Raw genomic sequence first — 20,884 nt, 5'->3', positions numbered from 1 at the left:
TGCATCCCCACTCGCCATCACGGCTAAATTCTATTTAAAAAAACTGATTTGATGGATAGAGGCGTAGGAAGAGCAGACAGAAGCAGGTGAGGGATGGCTGGAAGGACATGCGACTTGCCTGCTGGCTGATTACAGCTACAACATGTGAGATGTGCATGAAAGTGACATTATTGGACTGGTGCATACAAGACTATTAGTTGCTGTTGCTTAAATTTAACTGAATTTATAAATAAAACTGACTTTAGAAACATTTCATAACAGGCGCCAACTGGTTCTTCAGATTGGAAGGGACGAAAAATGTGATAATATCATATGAAATGGTACTACAGTACTCTAAAATGTTGGTATCATAAGTATCATGACGTTTTGATACTGTGATATTACCATGGTTCTGTTCTACTGTGCAACACTACTTCATCCCTTCCTCCGCAGACTCACTCTATACATCCTCATTACCCAGAGCAAAGGGTACAAGGGGTAGTCTGTCCTCACCATTCATCAAACCATGTCAGAAAGTCACAGTGCTGCCACACAAATGCAATTCTTGCATCCAAAATCAAATCAGCTTCTAAAACAGTTGATGGGCTGGTAAAGTCTTCAGGGAAATAGAACAGTCTAAAAGGTTGAGATCCTCTAGGTCAGACCTTGGGAGAAGGGTGGCTGTGGATACATTTTAAAAAGCAGTGTGCGTGTAGTTTAAGTAGAGAAGAGGAGATGGAGTTACTGTTACTCTGGGTGTCTGTTAGTTGGCAAGTGCTGATAAAAATAACAGCAGATAAAACTTCCACAAAATGACCAGGAGAAAAAAAAAAATCGCATTGCAAAATAATGCTTTATATTCATTGATGGAAATACGAGTCAATGTAAATACAATTTTCCGTCATGCTCATCAGTCTGTTCATTTTCATAATTTAGTGTAATTAAATTGGCCCGTGTATATTTTCTTTCGTCATCATGCATCTTATTTATCCAACACATGAGCGGGATTTCTCCTGCATCTCCTCAGCTGGTTGCTGCTGGAGTAAAAAGTGCTTTCATAAGCCCATTCATTACACAACAATTCTAAAAGCAATCGCGTGTGAAAGTTTTGGTGCACGATTATAAAGAGCTACTATTTTTATTACTCAACTGGTAATGGAAGCTCACCAATCAAGTGCAGGCAACAGGCTATCAGCACGTCACCCCTTTATTTTACAATGTGAGCAGGAGGCAGTATGCATTTTGAAAATATAATTGTTTGAAACCTGAATGTTTGATTTCATATTATGAGGTGTCTCAAAGTAGCCTATAGGCAAAATTCGACAATGGAAATGTAGAAGCAATTATTTTAGAAAGTCCGGAGGAAGCTTACAATTTGGCAGCTAATGAAATGAGTGCATGGAACTCAGCCTATAGGCCAATGCAGCAGTAGCCCTAAAACTTCCATTGCTCTTTCACACCGTGGATTATTGATTATCGAAGGGGGGATTGTTGGATATATATATTTTTTTTTTTAATGTAATAGCTTACTGTGAGGAACTATAGTTTTAATATATTATCATGCAATGCGCTCGTTAGCATTCTCTATGTGATTTTACATGTACGTGTTAGTCTGTAATCCAAAGGTTAGCAATGCTATTAGTGGTGTTTGGAAACACCGGCCCTTGTGTTCAATGCCGAATTACCAAATACACAGGTATGGCACAAGGTCGGTATTAAGGTACACTATATATACACAAAAGTATGTGGACACCCCTTCAAATGAGTGGATTTGGCCATTTCTGCCACACACGTTGTTGAGAAGTGTATACAATCTTACACACAGCAATGCAATCTCCATAGACAAACATTGGCAGAAGAATGGCCTTACTGAAGAGCTCTGTGACTTTCAACGTGGCACCGTCATAGGATGCCACCTTTCCAAAAAGTCAGTTAATCCAATTCCTGCCCTGCTGGAGCTGCCCCGGTCAACTGTAAGTGCTGTTATTGTGAAGTGGAAACGTCTACGAGCAACAACGGCTCAGCCGCGCAGTGGTAGGCCACACAAGCTCACAGCTGAGTACTGCAGCGCATAGCGCCTAGAAATCTTCTGTCCTCGGTTACAACAAACTGTCTTTGGAATCAACAACAGCACAAGAACGGTGCTTCGGGAGCTTCATGAAATGGGTTTCTATGGCCGATCAGCACACACTGTATAGGAATAATGGTCTGGGTCTGTTTTTCACAATTCGGGCTAGGCCCCTTAGTCCCCGTGAAGGGAAATCTTAACGCTACAGAATACAGCTTTTTTTTTTTTTACTTCTTCAGGATCTGTGTCCACAGGACGGTTGAGCTAACGAAGGCTAATGTGATTAGCTTGAGGTTGTAAGTAACAATAACTTTTTCCAGGACATAGACATATCTGATATTTGCAGAAAGCTTAAATTCTTGTTAATCTAACTGCACTGTTAAATTTACAGTAGCTATTACAACACTCCTGTGCAAGAAAGAATACCATGCTTTTGTTTGAGTGCACAGTTTTGAACATAAAGTTATTAATAAACAAAGTTTGGGCAGTCTTGACACAATGTTGAACAGAAAAGCATTGGATCAGTCTAAAACTTTGCACATGCACTGCTGCCATCTAGTGGTCAAACTCTAAATTGCACCTGGGCTGGAATAATTCATTATGGCCCGCTTAACCCAGAAGACCAATTTGTCGGAGGAAACACTACACCCGGTGACCGTGCATGTGCCCGGCCCGCCAGAGGAGTTGCTAGAGCATGATGGGACAAGGACATCCCTGCCGAAACCCTCCCCTAACCCAGACGACGCTGGGTCAATTGCGCACCGCCCCATGGGTCTCGCGGTCGAGGCCGGCTGGTCTCGAACCAGGATCTCTAGTGGCACAACTAGACCTTAGACCAATGCGGCACTCGGGAGGTCCGACAATACTATTCTGAACAGCACACCGTGGTTCCATATGTGACAGATTAAAATCTCTCTTAGAAACTTAGAAAGAGGAGGAATCTAAAGATGCAACAACTAGGATGGATTGCTAATAGGATTGTGCCTTTGGCTACTTGACAACGAAAGAAAGTTGATATGAAAACCAATAGGACAGGAGATAAATGGTATAGCGGTGGGTCCAATCGGGAAGTAAATGAAAATAAATGTGCCAAAATTATATAATTACTCCTGTCTATACAAAAATAAATACAATAATTTAAAATAATTCACCAGAAAGCCTGACTTCTTAAGCATCCAATGCCTATGAGTCCGGTAAATTTATCAAATGGGCAGTAAATTAACATTCTCCCAGTCACGTTGTCCGGCGCCACATTTTCATAACAAAAACCCTGCTGTTACTGTACCTCAGTGAGGGAGGTGAGCAGGGCCGGAGGAAGCAGGTCAGGGACATGGATGGCGACAGGGGGACCCGTCCAGTTACTCTGGGCAAAGAGGTGCAGGCAGGCCACCGCCAGGGCCAGCAAGGCATTCTCCCTGAGAAAGAGAAGAAAGGAAACAGAACGTAATGTCACAATGAATAGGAACGAGATCCGTGAGTGTAGGAGGGGGGGGGGGGGGGGGGGGACAGAGTCTGGGGGACAGAGAGAAAGAACAATGAGGGAGACCAGAGGGAAGGCACAGAACAAAGAACTATTAGACACTAGAGAAAAACGAAAACAAGGAACAGAACAAAGGAGGAGCAACAGAAAGGCTAGAGAACTAAATGAAAGGGAGTTCAGAGGAAGAGAAGCAATAAAACAAGGCTTCTAAAACAAGCGACCACAAGCTCAGTACAGAGACGAAGGGGGAGAAAGAAACACTGAAGATACGGTCATTTAATCTCCACACTGCAAATCAGGCCAGCAGCCTTCCCGAAGTGGACACAGCGGGCTGCTCCAGTCCTCACAGCAGGACTCATTCAATAGGGTGACTGGGCTGTCCGGGCACAGACTCAGGGCAAAGAGCGGCTGCTTCCCATCAATTAAAGCTATGCATACACACAGTACAGGCCTCTCCAACACACCTAGCTGACTAACGCAGAAAACGGAAAGAGACGGAAATAAATGATCCAATACAGGAGGGGGAGAGAGTAGCAACACCTGCTGAAATACCCATTCTCCCACGGGACAGGAGGAGATGTTAAGCTGTTCTTATTAAAAATTAATAATTCATGGAGCAGGAAGCTTCATTGGGCTCCATTCAGCGAGGGAACAGCCCGTGCCTGGTAATTCTCCTATCACTCCCCTCAATAAAAGTCACTGTGTACTAGGGCTGGGCGATATGTCCTAAAAATCATCACAAAAGAATATATGATTTATGGGATATTCATACAATACATATCATGAATTTTTTTGTTATGTTCTCTAAATAAGCTTAGTTGTGCAACAAAAGGTCAAATACACTGCATTTCAAACAGTCAGCAATAATCTAATGAAATCAGGGCTTGTGAAATTATACCTAGGCTAAATAGAAGCCTTCCAAAACCGTAAGACCCACAAAAAAATATGAAAATGCACTTGTTACAATTTTAACCAAAACGCACCTTCACTAATAATGACTAACTTCTTGTAGCAGGCATTATAGAAAATTAACACAGGTCTCAAACTCTCTCATTTTTTTTTTCAATTTAAAGTTAAGTTCTTGTTTTTCAATCAACCAACAAAACACATTCCACATTCACAGATGTGACAGGCTTTTAAAAAATTAAAAAATAATAATACCTTTGAAAAAATAAAAATACAATTAAAATGAATGATAGTCAAATAAAAGCATTTATTTTTCTTAATCTATATATTTTCCTTGGTACATATACATATACACACACACACACACACACATATATATACACACATATATACACACATATATACACACATATATACACACATATATATATACACATTATTATATATATATATATATATACATACATACATACATACATACATACGTACGTACATACATACGCACATATACATACGTACTCAAAAACTAAATTAAAATAAAAACACACAAAAAAAAAAAAAAACATATAACACTTGCAGCAGCACTATCAAGGTTCTTATCAGCTACAGTGCCTTGCGAAAGTATTCGGCCCCCTTGAACTTTGCGACCTTTTGCCACATTTCAGGCTTCAAACAAAGATATAAAACTGTATTTTTTTGGGAAGAATCAACAACAAGTGGGACACAATCATGAAGTGGAACGACATTTATTGGATATTTCAAACTTTTTTAACAAATCAAAAACTGAAAAATTGGGCGTGCAAAATTATTCAGCCCCTTTAGTTTCAGTGCAGCAAACTCTCTCCAGAAGTTCAGTGAGGATCTCTGAATGATCCAATGTTGACCTAAATGACTAATGATGATAAATACAATCCACCTGTGTGTAATCAAGTCTCCGTATAAATGCACCTGCACTGTGATAGTCTCAGAGGTCCGTCAAAAGCGCAGAGAGCATCATGAAGAACAAGGAACACACCAGGCAGGTCCGAGATACTGTTGTGAAGAAGTTTAAAGCCGGATTTGGATACAAAAAGATTTCCCAAGCTTTAAACATCCCAAGGAGCACTGTGCAAGCGATAATATTGAGATGGAAGGAGTATCAGACCACTGCAAATCTACCAAGACCTGGCCGTCCCTCTAAACTTTCAACTCATACAAGGAGAAGACTGATCAGAGATGCAGCCAAGAGGCCCATGATCACTCTGGATGAACTGCAGAGATCTACAGCTGAGGTGGGAGACTCTGTCCATAGGACAACAATCAGTCGTATATTGCACAAATCTGGCCTTTATGGAAGAGTGGCAAGAAGAAAGACATTTCTTAAAGATATCCATAAAAAGTGTCGTTTAAAGTTTGCCACAAGCCACCTGGGAGACACACCAAACATGTGGAAGAAGGTGCTCTGGTCAGATGAAACCAAAATTGAACTTTTTGGCAACAATGCAAAACGTTATGTTTGGCGTAAAAGCAACACAGCTCATCACCCATCCCCACTGTCAAACATGGTGGTGGCAGCATCATGGTTTGGGCCTGCTTTTCTTCAGCAGGGACAGGGAAGATGGTTAAAATTGATGGGAAGATGGATGGAGCCAAATACAGGACCATTCTGGAAGAAAACCTGATGGAGTCTGCAAAAGACCTGAGACTGGGACGGAGATTTGTCTTCCAACAAGACAATGATCCAAAACATAAAGCAAAATCTACAATGGAATGGTTCAAAAATAAACATATCCAGGTGTTAGAATGGCCAAGTCAAAGTCCAGACCTGAATCCAATCGAGAATCTGTGGAAAGAACTGAAAACTGCTGTTCACAAATGCTCTCCATCCAACCTCACTGAGCTCGAGCTGTTTTGCAAGGAGGAATGGGGAAAAAATGTCAGTCTCTCGATGTGCAAAACTGATAGAGACATACCCCAAGCGACTTACAGCTGTAATCGCAGCAAAAGGTGGCGCTACAAAGTATTAACTTAAGGGGCTGAATAATTTTGCACGCCCAATTTTTCAGTTTTTGATTTGTTAAAAAAGTTTGAAATATCCAATAAATGTCGTTCCACTTCATGATTGTGTCCCACTTGTTGTTGATTCTTCACAAAAAAATACAGTTTTATATCTTTATGTTTGAAGCCTGAAATGTGGCAAAAGGTCGCAAAGTTCAAGGGGGCCGAATACTTTCGCAAGGCACTGTATTTCAAGCATTCGCTGAGACGACGGGCCAATAGTTCGTTTTTAGGTTTTTTTTACAGTACCTTACACAACATGTATCTGCGCATTTCCCTAGTCACCCCGTTCACTCTGTCCAGTTTGAAATATAGTTGAATAGTGGAGACCAGAGTCTATCAAACTTGGGCTGTCTCTTGTGGAGGTCATAAGTGAGCTTTTCAAGAGGAAGAAAGTCAACAATCTGGTCAATCCACATTTTAAATGTAGGAGGGGTTTTAGAGGCCCACAATAGAAGAATACATTTCTTAGCAAAGTATGTAATAGTCATAAGCAAATTTTCTCTGTCAGGATCAAGAACAAAGTCATGCTGGGCATTAAGAAGATAGATACACGGGGTCATATCAAACTGTACCTCTAGTATTTTCTGTGCAGCAGTATGTACAGATTGCCAGATTCTGGCAATCTCCCTACAGCTCCAAAATACATGTATATAGGTTCCGCTTTCAGAGGTACATCTTTTACAGTTAGGAGACATATCTGTTTTCATTCTATGGAGTCTCAAAGGAGTATAATAAAATTTGTACAAAAATTTGTAATTAGATTCTTTCATTTTTACACTGGTAGAGGAGCAGTATACCCTGTCGCAAACCTCCGCCCATAACTCATCACTGATAGTCAGACCAAGGTCCTTTTCCCAGATTATTTTCAAAGGAGTAAAGGAGGAGCTTCCTTTCTCAGAAAGGAGTCTATAGATGTAAGATATTTTGCCTTTAATGGATTGTGCTGTGACAAGAAGGGTTTCAACTTCATTCAACTGAGTTCTAAACCTCCTCTTGGAGGTAAATTAGGAAATTACATGTCTAATTTGAAGATGTTTTTTTTTTTAAATGGGATCTTGGCACATCGAATTCACTGCAGAGCTCTTGAAAGGATTTCAGTGTAGTGGTTTTCTGATGAAATAGGTCTGAAAAGGTCCTGATTCCTAGAGTATGCCAAAGATTAAAGTTGGCATCCCTCAGGGCTTTTGGCAAGTCTGGGTTGCCTACTATAGGCGAGTGAGAACGTTTGGGAGGAAATGCCCAGGTATTTCTTACAGTCCCTCCACACTAGTAGGGTGCTGTAAATCGCAAAGGTTTTGGCTATGTTGCCCACTTCACTAAAGTTATTAATTAATATAATTGAGCTTAAGGGCAATGAACCACAGGATTGGGCTTCTATCTGAATCCACGTTGACTCTTGTCTGTTTGTGATCTATGTTAGCATGTTGCGGATTTGGGCAGACCAGTAGTACAGTTGAAGGGAGGGAAGGGCAAGACCACCTTTAGATTCAGGTTTTGATAAAGTGGAAAACTTGATCCTAGGTTTTTTATTGCCCCATATACATTTGGTGATGCTTTGGTTAGTTGTTTTGAAGAAGGAAACTGGGAGATAGCATGGGAGCATCTGAAATAAGTAGTTTAGTCTAGGGAGGACGTTCATACGGATTACATTAATTCTTCCTACTAAGCTAATTGGGAGGGAGATCCAGGTTTGTAGATCGTTCTTGATTCGATCCAGGAGTGGAAGATAATTTTCCTTAAAAAGGCTATTCAGATCTGGTGTTATGAAGATCCCGAGGTATTGAAACCCGTGTGTTTTCCATTGGAAAGGACAATGTGTCTTCATAGAGCTGGTGAGTGTAATATTGAGAGGGCAGACAGTGGATTTGTTAAAATTGATCTTATAACCTGAAAACTTGCCATACTGAGCAATTGTGTCTAAAATGAGAGGGAGGGATTTCTCAGGGTTGGATATGTAGAGCAAGACATCATCCGCGTAAAGCGAAATCTTGTGCTGCAGGCCACCTGCAGAAACACCCATAATACTTGGATTGCTCCTTATCAGCTCTGCCAGAGGCTCCGCCCCCAACAAGTAGAGCAGCGGGGACAGCGAGCACCCTTGTCTTGTGCCCCGTTCCAGAGGGAATCTGTCAGAGTTCAGTCCATTAGTAGTCACCATGGCATTTGGATGAGAGTATAGTGATTTGATCCATTTAATAAAATTTGGGCCCATATTGAACTTTTCTAAGACTGAAAACAGAAAACTCCACTCCATCCTGTCAAACGCCTTCTCAGCATCCAGTGAAGCCAGCAGGACAGGGGTCTTTTGTGCGTTTACTTGATCAATAATATCAAAAAGACGGCGAATGTTATCAGAAGCGTATCTGTCTCTAATAAATCCAGTGTGGTCCACATTTATTATTTTGGGAAGAAGAGTGTTTAGTCTTTTGGCGAGCAATTTGGTAATTATTTTATAGTCGAAATCCAACAAGCTTATGGGCCGGAAGGACGAGCAGGATAGGGGGTCCTTGTCCTTTTTTAGCAACACTGTAATGCGAGCTGTGTGCATTGAGTCTGGGAGAACTCCGTTTTTGCAAAAATCCTCCAGCATTGGCATGAAGATAGGGCTGAGCTGGGGCCAAAAAGCTTTGTAGAACTCTCTGGGGAATCCATCTGGGCCTGGGGACTTATTAGGTGGCATGGAGGTAATTGCCTCCAGGATCTCCTCAGGAGTGAAGGGGGAGTTGAGATCTTCCTGGTCGGTCTCTGATAGTTTAGGTAGCGAGATTCCCTCTAGGAAAGAGTGGAGTTCTGCCTCTGTGTGTTTTCTCTCAGAGGTATATAGTTTGCAGTAAAAATCATGAAAAGTTTAATTGATCTTTTTTGGGTCATATGTGACCTCGTCCTCTGCTGTTCGGATAGCCATGATTGTACACTCTGACTGCTCCTTTTTTAATTGGTAAGCAAGCAATCTACTGGGCCTATTGCTATACTCATGGTATTTCTGTTTAGTAAAGAAAACTTTTTTTTTTATCTCCCGAGTGTAGTCCAAATTCAGTTTGGCTTTGGCTGCTTTAAGCATATGCAATTAGATGACCTCTTAGTGTGGCTTTAGCAGCGTCCCACATTGTGGCCGGAGAAACAGGAGAGTCTTTATTGTCTTGTGTGTAGTTGTCTATCCATGTAGTTACCAATGTATGGAACTCGTCGTTTGATAGCATGGAGGTGTTGAATTTCCAGCTCTTTGACCTCGGGATGTTTTTGCAGAGGTCAAAGCAGAGGTGGACAAAGGCGTGATCTGAAAGTGCTATGGGTCCGATTGTACATGTGGCTGAATTTATGAAACTCTTTGGGATAAAAATGTAATCTATACGGGAGTAGGTGTTATGGACATTAGAGTAGTATGTATAGTCCATAGATGAGCTATTATTCTCTCTCCAGATATCTATCAGTCCCATCTCTTTAGTAAGAGAGTTCAACATCTTTGCAGATCTAGGATTTGTGGTGGGGACTTGAGATAATTTGTCTAGGGTTGGGTTAAGGGTACAATTAAAATCTCCGGCCACCACGCCAAAGGAGACAATGCTCATTGAACAGGGTTATAATTTTTGACATGAATGCAGGAGTATCTGTGTTAGGGGCGTATATGTTTAATATAGTAATTGGTTGACCATATAGGGACCCAGTTATCAAAATAAATCTCCCCTCCGGATCAGATTTTTTGTCAATTATGAATGGAACATTTTTATGGATAAGTATGGCTGTGCCTCTACTGTTTGATTTGAAAGATGAGAAATACACCTGTCCCACCCAAGCTCTGCGGAGTTTGGCATGTTCAGCATCACAGAGGTGTGTCTCTTGTAATAGCGCAATGTCTGCTTTTTCCTTTTTTAGAGCACATAGTATCTTTTTTCGTTTTATTGCATGCCCTAGACCATGGCAGTTCCATGTCAATAGATTTAAGGTACTAGTCATCGTCATCGAGCAGTAATCGAACTTTAGTGCAAGTCATCGCTGGGTAAAAGTGGATAGTAATTACAGCTGCGTTCACATAAAAGGAAAATAAATGGTGTACATAAAATAATCATCTCTGAACACCCCAGCCGAGTTCCCAAACAACTCGACACATCCCGTTGGATCTATTACCCCCCCGCTCAGTCTCAATTCTGTGTTCCGAATAAAACAAAAACCGGGAACAGTTAGCAACGCACAACGTCTCCCTCTCCCCACCAAAGAAATGCCTCATCCTCTCCACCCCGCATTGAGTAAATAACACAGTTGCCCTCGTCCAGACCACAGTAAAAGAGGGGAGAAAAATAAAATCAATAGCCCAGCCTACATATACCTCCCCCAAGGGACATAGGGAACCCCAGGTAATAATAGCAACAACAAAAAAACTGGGAAATAAAAGTAGGCTGAAACATTAGTAGGCCTAGGTTAGGCTATACAGCCCATCCCTCTCAGTTAGGACAATAAATATAAATTGGACGGCTATAATGACATTTAGGGGGTGGATCTCTGGATATTGGCTATATGTTGTCTTACCTCCTTTAGTAATGGCATTAATCGCATTTAGTCATTGGTCTGTTTCTCATTGGCCAGGATTGTCTTTCAAAAAACGTTTTGCCTCTTCGGGAGTTTTGAAGTGTCGCAAGGCTCCTTGGTGAAGAATCCTGAGCTCGTTTGGGTATTTGAATCCCCTGAAGATGCCTCGGTCAATGGAGTATTTCTTCACTTCGTCAAATTCTCGGCGCTTTAGGCGTATTCCAGCTGACAGGTCCTGGTGTAAAGCGAGTTTGGCGTTTCCCACTGTGATGGTGTTGTTTTTCGCCGCCTGTAGGACTCGTTCCTTGTCGGTGAATCTCAGGAAACGTATGGTGATTGGGCGCGGTGGTTGTCTGGCTGCTGGTGGGGGCCTCAGTGCTCGGTGAGCGCTCTCGAGTTCTATGGGCCTGTCGGTGGGCAGGTGGAGCCACTCGGGAAGTTTGTCTTGCAGGTAGCGGATCAGTGGCATGTTTCCTTCTTCTTTTTCGCCCAGATTGAATAGAACACAATTATTCCTTCGTCCCCTGTTTTCCAGGTCCTCTGTTTTCTCTTCCAGATGCTCGATTTTCTTTTTAGCATATGCTATTGTTTCCATGGCATCTGTCAATAAGTTTTCCATGGATAGGATTCGCCCCTCTGCCTCGTCCAGGCGCCCCGCGTTTATGGTTCTTGTTGTTGATGACAGGCAAAGCGTTTTCCAGGATTGTCACCTTGCCCCCTATCGCACTGAGCTGAGAATTAATGGCATCTAATTTAGTGTTTAGTTCTGTAGTGTCGCTTTTTTCACCTGTAGTGTCGCTTTTTGTAGCCGCCATGACTTTTTCTTACTAAAGCTAAATGAGTGTGAACTTGGAGTGGAGGTAAGATTAGGAATTGGAAACTACTTGTGCGGAGCTCTTAGTTCATGCGGCCATCTCGTTCAAGGGTCATGTGATCCCCCTCAAACTCTCTCTTAACCACAAGCCCACATTCTAGCGAGTAAACAGATCTTTATAAGTTTAGCCAACATGGATCTATACGCTTGCTAACATAGAACAGTTGAATTGTTACACACACACCGTTCTGTCCGTTTCCAGCTGTTTGAACAGCATGCTAGACTGCCCACCTCGTTCAGATGTTGAAATCAAGTAGCCTAACCTTATTTCTCAGAATGAGAACGAGTTGCTATTCCTTATAGAATTGTGTTTTATGCTTATTGCACATTTATAAAACAGACTACACACCTGGTGTAACAGTCTTTGGCTTTCTGCTGCCAGTGGTACCACAATGCCGCGCACAACAAACTGAGCATTAATTTACCAGAATTAATATTCATTGATACTGCCGTTTTAGTAGTGTCCGCTCTGCGTGCAATTTGAGGAGTTTAGACTTAAGGTTATCATTAGAAAAGTCTCTATTACATTAAGATAATTTTATTCATTCATATTGCTGTACACTTAAAAAGGCAATCTGTTGGCTTATATGAAAGCATATTCAATCTTGTTTAGCCTTGTTTATAATAAAGACTAATGTAGTGTCCACCAACTTGGATCCTGGAGAGCTAGAGTATGCAGGCTTTTGTTCCAGCCCAGCACTAAAAACACTTTATTCAATGAACTGATTAACATTGAATGTGTCAGCATGAGATCCCTACTCAGTTATTGTTTCTTACCGGTCAGCCTTGTCCTCCTGTGTGCTGTCGTTGAGGTAGGCCAGGACCCGTCTCTCCAGGTAGGCGTCGATGGACTCTCCGTCGCTGCCGTCTCCACCACCAAGCAGGTCCAGGACCTGAGGACTCAGCAGCACCGCCTCAAAGTCTCCATCGAACAGGGACTGCAGCAGGGGACCCGCCTCTGGAAAGCAAACAAGAAGAAGCAGTGAGATAAAGCGGTAACACAGGAAAATGGCAATGACATCAGAGATACTTCGTGTGTGTATCTGTAATAATGGGTGGCTCAAAACAGGATTGTTAAACATAGCCTAATTATTTAGTTATTCTGATGCTATTCACCATCTTCTGAACTGTTTTTCCTTTGACTGCATGGCGTCGTCTCATTTCTCTGTGGAACACCCATTAGCTTTGAAAGGCACTAAGGTGCAGCCTCATTGTTTGAAATAGGTGGATCATTATCCCCCAGATACCTCTACATCCAATTCAAATTACCTCAAAGGCTACTTGTTTAGAGTCAAAGTATTATAGCCAAACCATCTCGTTATTGTTGTCCCAGAACCATTACCATCCAGGAATGGAGAAAATCAAGCATGCCACTGGACCATACGCTGTACCTCACTCCAAGGGCCTCTTACCTCCACAACACACCTACTTTCATTTGTCTTATATTGTTAATCCAACTCCATGTTTCCATTAGCAAAATGAGAATATTGAACAATGCCCTGCAGAAGATCATTTGGTGTGTGCATGCAGACTTATAGCTGTTGGAGGGGCATTGCTGAAGGGGGAGGAAGAGGAACAAAATATTAAATTATAAAGAGAACAGCTATGAGGCCAAGGTGTCTCAGCCTGGAGTAATTGCATTTTATGCATTGGTTGTGTGCTTGGCTTCAGCATCTATACAGCTTTCATTAGTTCTTTATGAGCAGGGAGGCTGGCTGGGCTCATTAGCATTGATTGCATTGCGCTTCACTGATGGGAATGAGTGAGGGCTGAGAGAGAGCAACGGAAAGGAGGAGAGGCTAGGTGTACAGTATCAGAAGACTGGCAAACTAAAACACCCCCACAAACTGGCAAACACACACAGCGTGCATCCCAACAATCTCTAGTACCCACAAATGTAAAAGCATTGGATTGGTGCAGGCATGGGCCAAAGACTTTCCATAAACCAGTAATGTCCTTTCAAATCCATGAAGGGAAGTGAACAAGTGCACACTTTGGGAGAAAATAGATTGGGACAGCCACAGTACACCAAAGCCAATACTTCCAAAGATAAAGCTACAGGCACCCCTATTGATTTGAATTAATCCATCCATTCATGTTTTGCCCAAGGTAGAAGTGGTCAGAAAGTGACAATTTTGACCTGAATGCCAAAACAAAAAATTCAAGAGATCGAGGTGCTCAAAGTTGACCCATTTTGCATACCCCACCCTACCATGAGACATCCATGTCATCATTCCTGAAAACAAAAAACGGTTTAGTTTGATATCATTTCGAAGCTTAAAGAGTTGTAAAACATATGAGTTAATGAAAAATAATAACAATAGTCATTTAAGCTTTAACGCCAATTATCAAAAATGCCTAAACTGATTTTTTCAAGTTCAAACTCAGCAAAAAAAAATCCTTTGTTTATTTTCAGCAAACTTAACATGTGTAAATATTTGTATGAACATAACAAGATTCAACAACTGAGACAAACTGAACAAGTTCCCTGCTGAACAAAGGGGGGGTCAACAGTAACAGTCAGCATCTGGTGTGGTTTTGTTTTTGCATTATTTAAACCAAATTGAACATGTTTCATTATTTATTTGAGGCTAAATTGATTTTATTTATGCATTATATTAAGTTAAAATAAGTGTTCATTCAGTATTGTTGTAATTGTCATTATTACAAGGGGGGGGGGGGGGGGGAAATTGGCAGATTAATCGGCATCTGCTTTTTCGGTATCGGCGTTAAAATCATAATCGGTCGACCTCTACTCTCAACCACTGTTAATAACATTTCAGCTTCTCAAATACATTTCAGCACTGTCAAGAAACTGATATTATGGAAAACAACTGGACCTCAAATGAGTCAGTAATTCAGCAGTCAATGTAAGGCAATTCAGTATGGGAGAAATATGATTCTGAATTGCCCAAGGCCTCTCAATTTTCAAGCAAACACAATACATAAGCGTACATTTCAGAATGGCGAGTGCAACAGACTCATATCTGCTACAAGCACACACAGGGAGGGGACTAGCTAAACTGAACAAAACTATAAATGCAATATGTAAAGTGGTGGTCCCATGAGCTGAAATAAAAGGCCACAGAAATGTTCCATATACACAAAAAGCATATCTCTCACCAATGTTTGCTTAGATCCATGTTAGTGAGCATTTGTACTTTGCCAAGATGATCCATCCACATGACAGGTGTAGCGTATCAAGGTGTGGCATACCAGCCACCCCAGACAGCTGATGAAACTGTGGGTTTGCACAAACTGTCAGCAAACATCTCAGGGAAGCACATCTGCGTGCTCGTCATCTTCACCAGGGTCTTGACCTGCGTGCAGTTAGGCCTCGTAACCTACTTCAGTGGGCATGCTAGAGAAGTGTGCTCTTCACAGATGAATCCTGGTTCCAACTGTACCGGGCAGATGGCAGACAGCGTGTCTAGCGTTGCGTGGGCGACCGGTTTGCTGATGTCAACGTTGTGAACAGAGTGCCCCGTGGTGGTGGTGGGGTTATGGTACACTACATATACACAAGTATGTAGACACCTCCTCAAATAAGTGGCTTCGGCCATTTCAGCCACACACGTTGCTGACAGGTGTATAAAATCGAGCACACAGCCATGCAATCTCCATAGAAAAACATTGGCAGTAGAATTGCCTTACCAGCTCAGTCACTTTCAACATGGCACCGTGATAGGATACAACCTTTCCAACAAGTCAGAGTATTCCCGGTCAACTGTAAGTGCTGTTATTGTGAGTGGAACGTCTAGGAGCAACAAAGGATCAGCCACAAAGTGGTAGGCCACACAAGCTCACAGAATAGGACCGCCGAGTGCTGAAGCACGTACAAATCTGTCCTCAATTGTAACACTCACTACAGAGTTCCAAACTGTCTCTAGAAGCAACGTCAGCACAACAACTGTTCGTAGGGAGGTTCATGAAGTGGGTTTCCATGGCCGAGCAAACGAACACAAGCATAAGATCATCATGTGCAATGCCAAGCGTCGGCTGTAGTGGTGTAAAGCTTGCCGCCATTAGACACTTGAGCAGAGGAAACGCGTTCTCTGAAATATAAATCACGCTTCACCATCTGGCAATCCGACAGACAAATCTCGGTTTGGCGGATGCCAGGAGAACGCTACCTGCCCCAAAGCAGTGCCAACTGTAAAGTTTGGGGAAGGAAGAATAATGGTCTGGGGATGTTTTTCATGGTTCAGGCTCCTTAGTTCCAGTAAAGCGGAATCTTATCGCTACAGCACACAACGGCATTCTAGACGACTCTGTGCTTCCAACTTTGTGGAAACAGTTTGGGGAAGGCCCTTCCCTGTTTCAGCATGACAATGCCCCCGTGCACAAAGCAAGGTCCATACAGAAATGGTTTATTGAGATCGGTGTGGAAGTACTTGACTGGCCTGCACAGAGCCCTGACCTCAACCCCATCTAACACCTTTGGGATGAATTGGAACGCAACTGCGAGCCAGGCCTAATCGCCAAACATCAGTGCCTGACCACACTACTGCTCGTGGCTGAACGGAAACAAGTCCCCGCAGCAATGTTCCAACATCCAGTGGAAAGTCTTCCCAGAAGAGTGGAGGCTGTTATCGAAACAAAAGCGGTACCAAATCCATATTAAAGCCCATGATTTTGAAATGAGATGTTTAAGGAGCAGGTGTCCATATACACTACATGAGCAAAAGTATCTGTGACTAACAGATGCATATCTGTATTCCCAGTCATGTGGATTCCATAGATTTGGGCCTAATGAATGTATTTCAATTGACTGATTTCCTTATTTGAACTGTAACTATGTAAAATCTTTGAAATTGCTTCAGGTTGCGTTTATATTTTTGTTGAGTGCACATTTATTTCTATGTCATGAGTTTAGACTTATTGGATTTTTTTTTTTTACTTGTACAGTGTAGTGAAAAGCAGGCCAACATCACATTTACAATACATCATTTCAATACAATCTGATGTCGGAAACGGTGTGCTTTTTGTTGGTGAGTGATGTCTCAAAAGGCATAGCCTAATTTGCTAAATCCAAATGGAGACAAAAATATATCAAGTCATGTCTATTCTGACAACAGCACATAAAACCAGCCCAGACAACTATGACACAGCTACATCACTTGATACAGCCCACGGTACTGTGCCTGGATGATGGGCGAGAAATATATGATGACATGGCTGATTATTGTGCAAAGCCAGTGACCTCGGATTTAGTAAAGATGAGCATACATGCCAAGAAAATAGCCGAGCATATAGAAAATAGCGACCGTGCATGGTGATTGTCCATAGAGTCTTAAGTTCTTTCATGGGGGATGGGATGCTTCGCCCCACTGTGCTATCATAAACGTGCGTTGCCACAGCTTCAATGCAGTAAGTTGACAGTGTTCAGCGAAAGATCATGACAGCGATTAACTCACTATTGCTGCCTCTAGTGTATCGAGAACTAACACATTACGGAGATCAAAGCTACCGATTAGTTGAACTAGCTAAACACCCACCTACCGTATATTTGCATCCTCACGGGGGGATGCGTGGCCAAGGGCTGGAACGTAAATTAATCTGTCCAAATTGGAACGTTTAAAAGGTATGTCCCTCCCCGTTTCGTTTGTTTACGAAACGTTTTGCAAAATAGGCGTAATTAATACGCTCCTGGTGGGATGTGGCAAAAATCGGTACATAGCTTCTATAGCTCGCTAAGTTGATACCTGTATATTGGTGACATAGTTAGCTAGCTGGTACCGAACTATATGTAAGGTTATATTCAAAGTAAAATATTTAGAGTATGAGATCAATACCCAGCCAATTAGATATACATGTGCCTAAAATGACTCAATTCCTGTCGGTCTAGCCTTTGTAGCTAGTAGTGCCCACCTAGCTGGGTGTTCTAGTTAGCTAGGCTTTGCGCCCACAAGTTGACAGCGAGTGTGCTTGGTACAGTAGCTAACTAGTTATCATTCAAACCTGTATTGAGCGAACTGGCTAGTTCAATTAATCTAGCTTCGATTAATCATATCACGTAGCCTTAATATTGAACCATGTTGAGACATTACACATTAGTCAAATGACATCAAACCATTGACAAACCGACGGACAGAGGCTATAACTGCGTGCCATATGTCTCCACACATTGTTAGGGTAGTTACCTTACGTTAGCTGAACGTCACATTAGCCACCACCAAGCTAGCCATCGTTTAATTGTAGCTACATTTCTCACAAAACACAATCTAAATCTACACCTAAATACATGTAAAGTGTGATAACAACACTGATTTTCGCATACTTCATTTGTAATCTCACCTGCAGAGCTGAAAACATTCTGCTTCCATTCCGTTGCCTCGCTTGGTTTCAGAAAACCTCGGAGCACGGGAATCTCTGCTTCCCGCACCATCTCAAAATGTGATGTGCAACAGTCGCACAAAGAAGTCAATACTGTTTCCAACCAGGATCGGCGTAATTGTAAATTGACAATATATAACCTTACTACTGTAATGTAGCCTATTTCAATGTAATTGTAAACATTTGTTCATTTCAACCCATGTGCAGTGAGAAGCACCAGTGAGCAGCCATGACAGATACGCATTGCATCATGGGAAACATAATCAGTATAATATGGAAGGAAGCCCGTTTCCTAATATGTCGATACTTTTTTTTATGTGGAGCATTATGTTTCGATTTCCATTATACACTTTGCAGCGATCAGCACAGCAGGGGCCTCAGACACATTGTGTACATTTTACGCTAAATATCTGCATGCTCTATTTCTGCAAAGACTTCGCACTCACAAAAATATTGAGATTTAAACTTGGCCCACGCCATACATAACCATGTTTCCCGTTATAAATCAGACCTTGTTTGGAGCCACACTTGTTTTTCATGTTATTTGGGCATTATGACATTTCACATATCAGTTCGCAAACAATGTAAAAAAAAATGTTTTAGTGAATAAAACCATACAAACTTGGTCTCTTTTTTGCTTTCTTGAGTAAGGCAACTCCAAAACGCAGGCGTTTCAGCCAAGCTCAGTGCTTTTTGTGGTGGTGGGGAAGCCAGCGGAAAATACGGAGCATAGGAGTTGGTGATGTTCTCCAGTTGCACGGTGATTGGCTCAGTGTTCTGTCACTAATGGGGACACGAGGTCACCACAAAATCTACAGGTGGAGCTCGAAAATTCAAGCCCCTTCAGAGTGCTGCCATAGAGTTACATTAAAAGTGCCACTTGAGATACTGGGTTCGAGTCCAGGCTCTGTCGCAGCCGGTTGCGACCGCGAGACCCATGGGGCAGCGCACAATTGGCCCAGCGTCGTCCAAGTTACGGGAGGGTTTGGCCGGTAGGGATGTTGTTGTCCCATCGTGCACTAGCGACTCCTGTGGCGTGCCGGGTGCAGTGCACGCTTACACGGTCGCCAGGTGTACGGTGTTTTCTCTGATAACATTGGTGCGGTTGGATTCCGGGGTTAAGCGACATTGTATCAAGAAGCAGTGAGGTTTGGCTGGATTATGTTTCGAAGGCACAACAGCTCTTGACCTTTGCCTCTCCCGAGTCCGTACGGGATTTGCAGCGATGGGACAAGACTGTAACTACTACCAATTGGGGAGAAAACATTTATAAAAAATACATAAGTGCCCATCCAAGAAGGCTCAAGGTCATTGACAACAGATACAATTACGTCAAATCACGTTATATCTACAGTAGCTTTGATTGGACAGGTCATGTCAACATCATAAACTCAACAAAAAAAGAAACATCTCTTTTTCAGGACCCTGTCTTTCAAAGATAATTCATAAAAATCCAAATAACTTCACAGATCTTCATTGTATAGGGTTTAAACACTGTTTCCAATGCTTGTTCAATGAACCATAAACAATTAATGTACAATCACCTGTGGAACGGTCGTTAAGACACTAACAGCTAACAGACGGTAGGCAATTAAGGTCACAGTTATGAAAACTTAGGACACTAAAGAGGCATTTCTACTGAATTTTGGTGAAAAACACCAAAAGAAAGATGCCCAGAGTCCCTGCTCATCTGCGTGAACGTGCCTTAGGTATGCTGCAAGGAGGCATGAGGACTGCAGATGTGGCCAGGGCTTGTAATGTCCGTACTGTGAGACACCTAAGACAGCGCTACAGGGAGACAGGAGGGACAGCTGATCATCCTTGCAGTGGCAGACCACATGTAACAACACCTGCACAGGATCGGTACACCCGAACATCACACCTGCGGGACAGGTACAGGATGGCAACAACAACTGCCCGAGTTACACCAGGAACGCACAATTCGTCCATCAGTTCTCCGACTGTCCGCAAATGCTGAGAGTGCTGAGAGTGGCTGGACAGGCAGGTCCTCACCAGACATCACCGGCAACAACATTGCCTATGGGACGTTGTTGCGTTTATCGTTGAAGGAATGAGCGTTACACCAAGGCCTGTACTCTGGAGCGGGTTTGATTTGGAGGTGGAGGGTCCGTGATGCTCTGGGGCGGTGTGTCACAGCATCATCGGTCTAAGCTTGTTGTCATTGCAGGCAATCTCAACGCTGTGCGTTACAGGGAAGACATCCTCCTCCCTCATGTGGTACCCTTCCTGCAGGCTCATCCTGACATGACCCTCCAGCTTGACAATGCCACTAGCCATACTGCTCGTTCTGTGCGTGATTTCCTGCAAGACAGGAATGTCAGTATTCTGCCATGGCCAGCGAGGAGCCCGGATCTCAATCCCATTGAGTACATCTGGAACCTGTTGGATCGGAGGGTGAGGGCTAGGGCCATTCCCCCCAGAAATGTCTAGGAACTTGCAGGTCCCTTGGTGGAAGAGTGGGGTAACATCTCACAGCAAAAACTGATTTTGACCTCCCCCTTTGTTCAGGGACACATTATTCAATTTCTGTTAGTCACATGTCTGTGGAACTTGTTCGGTTTATGTCTCAGTTGTTGAATCTTGTTATGTTCATACAAATATTTACACATGTTAAGTTTGTTGAAAATAAACGCAGTTGACGGTGAGAGGACGTTTC

At 42.5% G+C, this 20,884-nt stretch overlaps 1 protein-coding gene across 1 annotated transcript in view; it reads right to left on the bottom strand.

The window, feature by feature from the left end:
• ttc27 (tetratricopeptide repeat domain 27) overlaps positions 1–18,524 on the bottom strand; it is a 128,709-nt gene extending 110,185 nt beyond the window's left edge. Inside the window, exons 1-3 of the mRNA XM_021610238.3 lie at positions 18,169–18,524; positions 12,649–12,829; positions 3,333–3,462 (exon numbers count right to left, since the gene is read on the bottom strand). Of these exons, the coding sequence (XP_021465913.2) occupies positions 3,333–3,462; positions 12,649–12,829; positions 18,169–18,259 (402 nt within the window). The 5' untranslated portion in view covers positions 18,260–18,524. The remainder of the gene's footprint in view (positions 1–3,332; positions 3,463–12,648; positions 12,830–18,168) is intronic.
• Positions 18,525–20,884: the final 2,360 nt, after the last annotated feature.

Source organism: Oncorhynchus mykiss, chromosome 1, assembly GCF_057628025.1.
Source record: "Oncorhynchus mykiss isolate SJ-2025 chromosome 1, ASM5762802v1, whole genome shotgun sequence".
NCBI lineage: Eukaryota > Metazoa > Chordata > Actinopteri > Salmoniformes > Salmonidae > Oncorhynchus > Oncorhynchus mykiss.
Note: the sequence above shows the minus strand (reverse complement) of the source record. Positions and strands in the feature narration are given on the sequence as shown.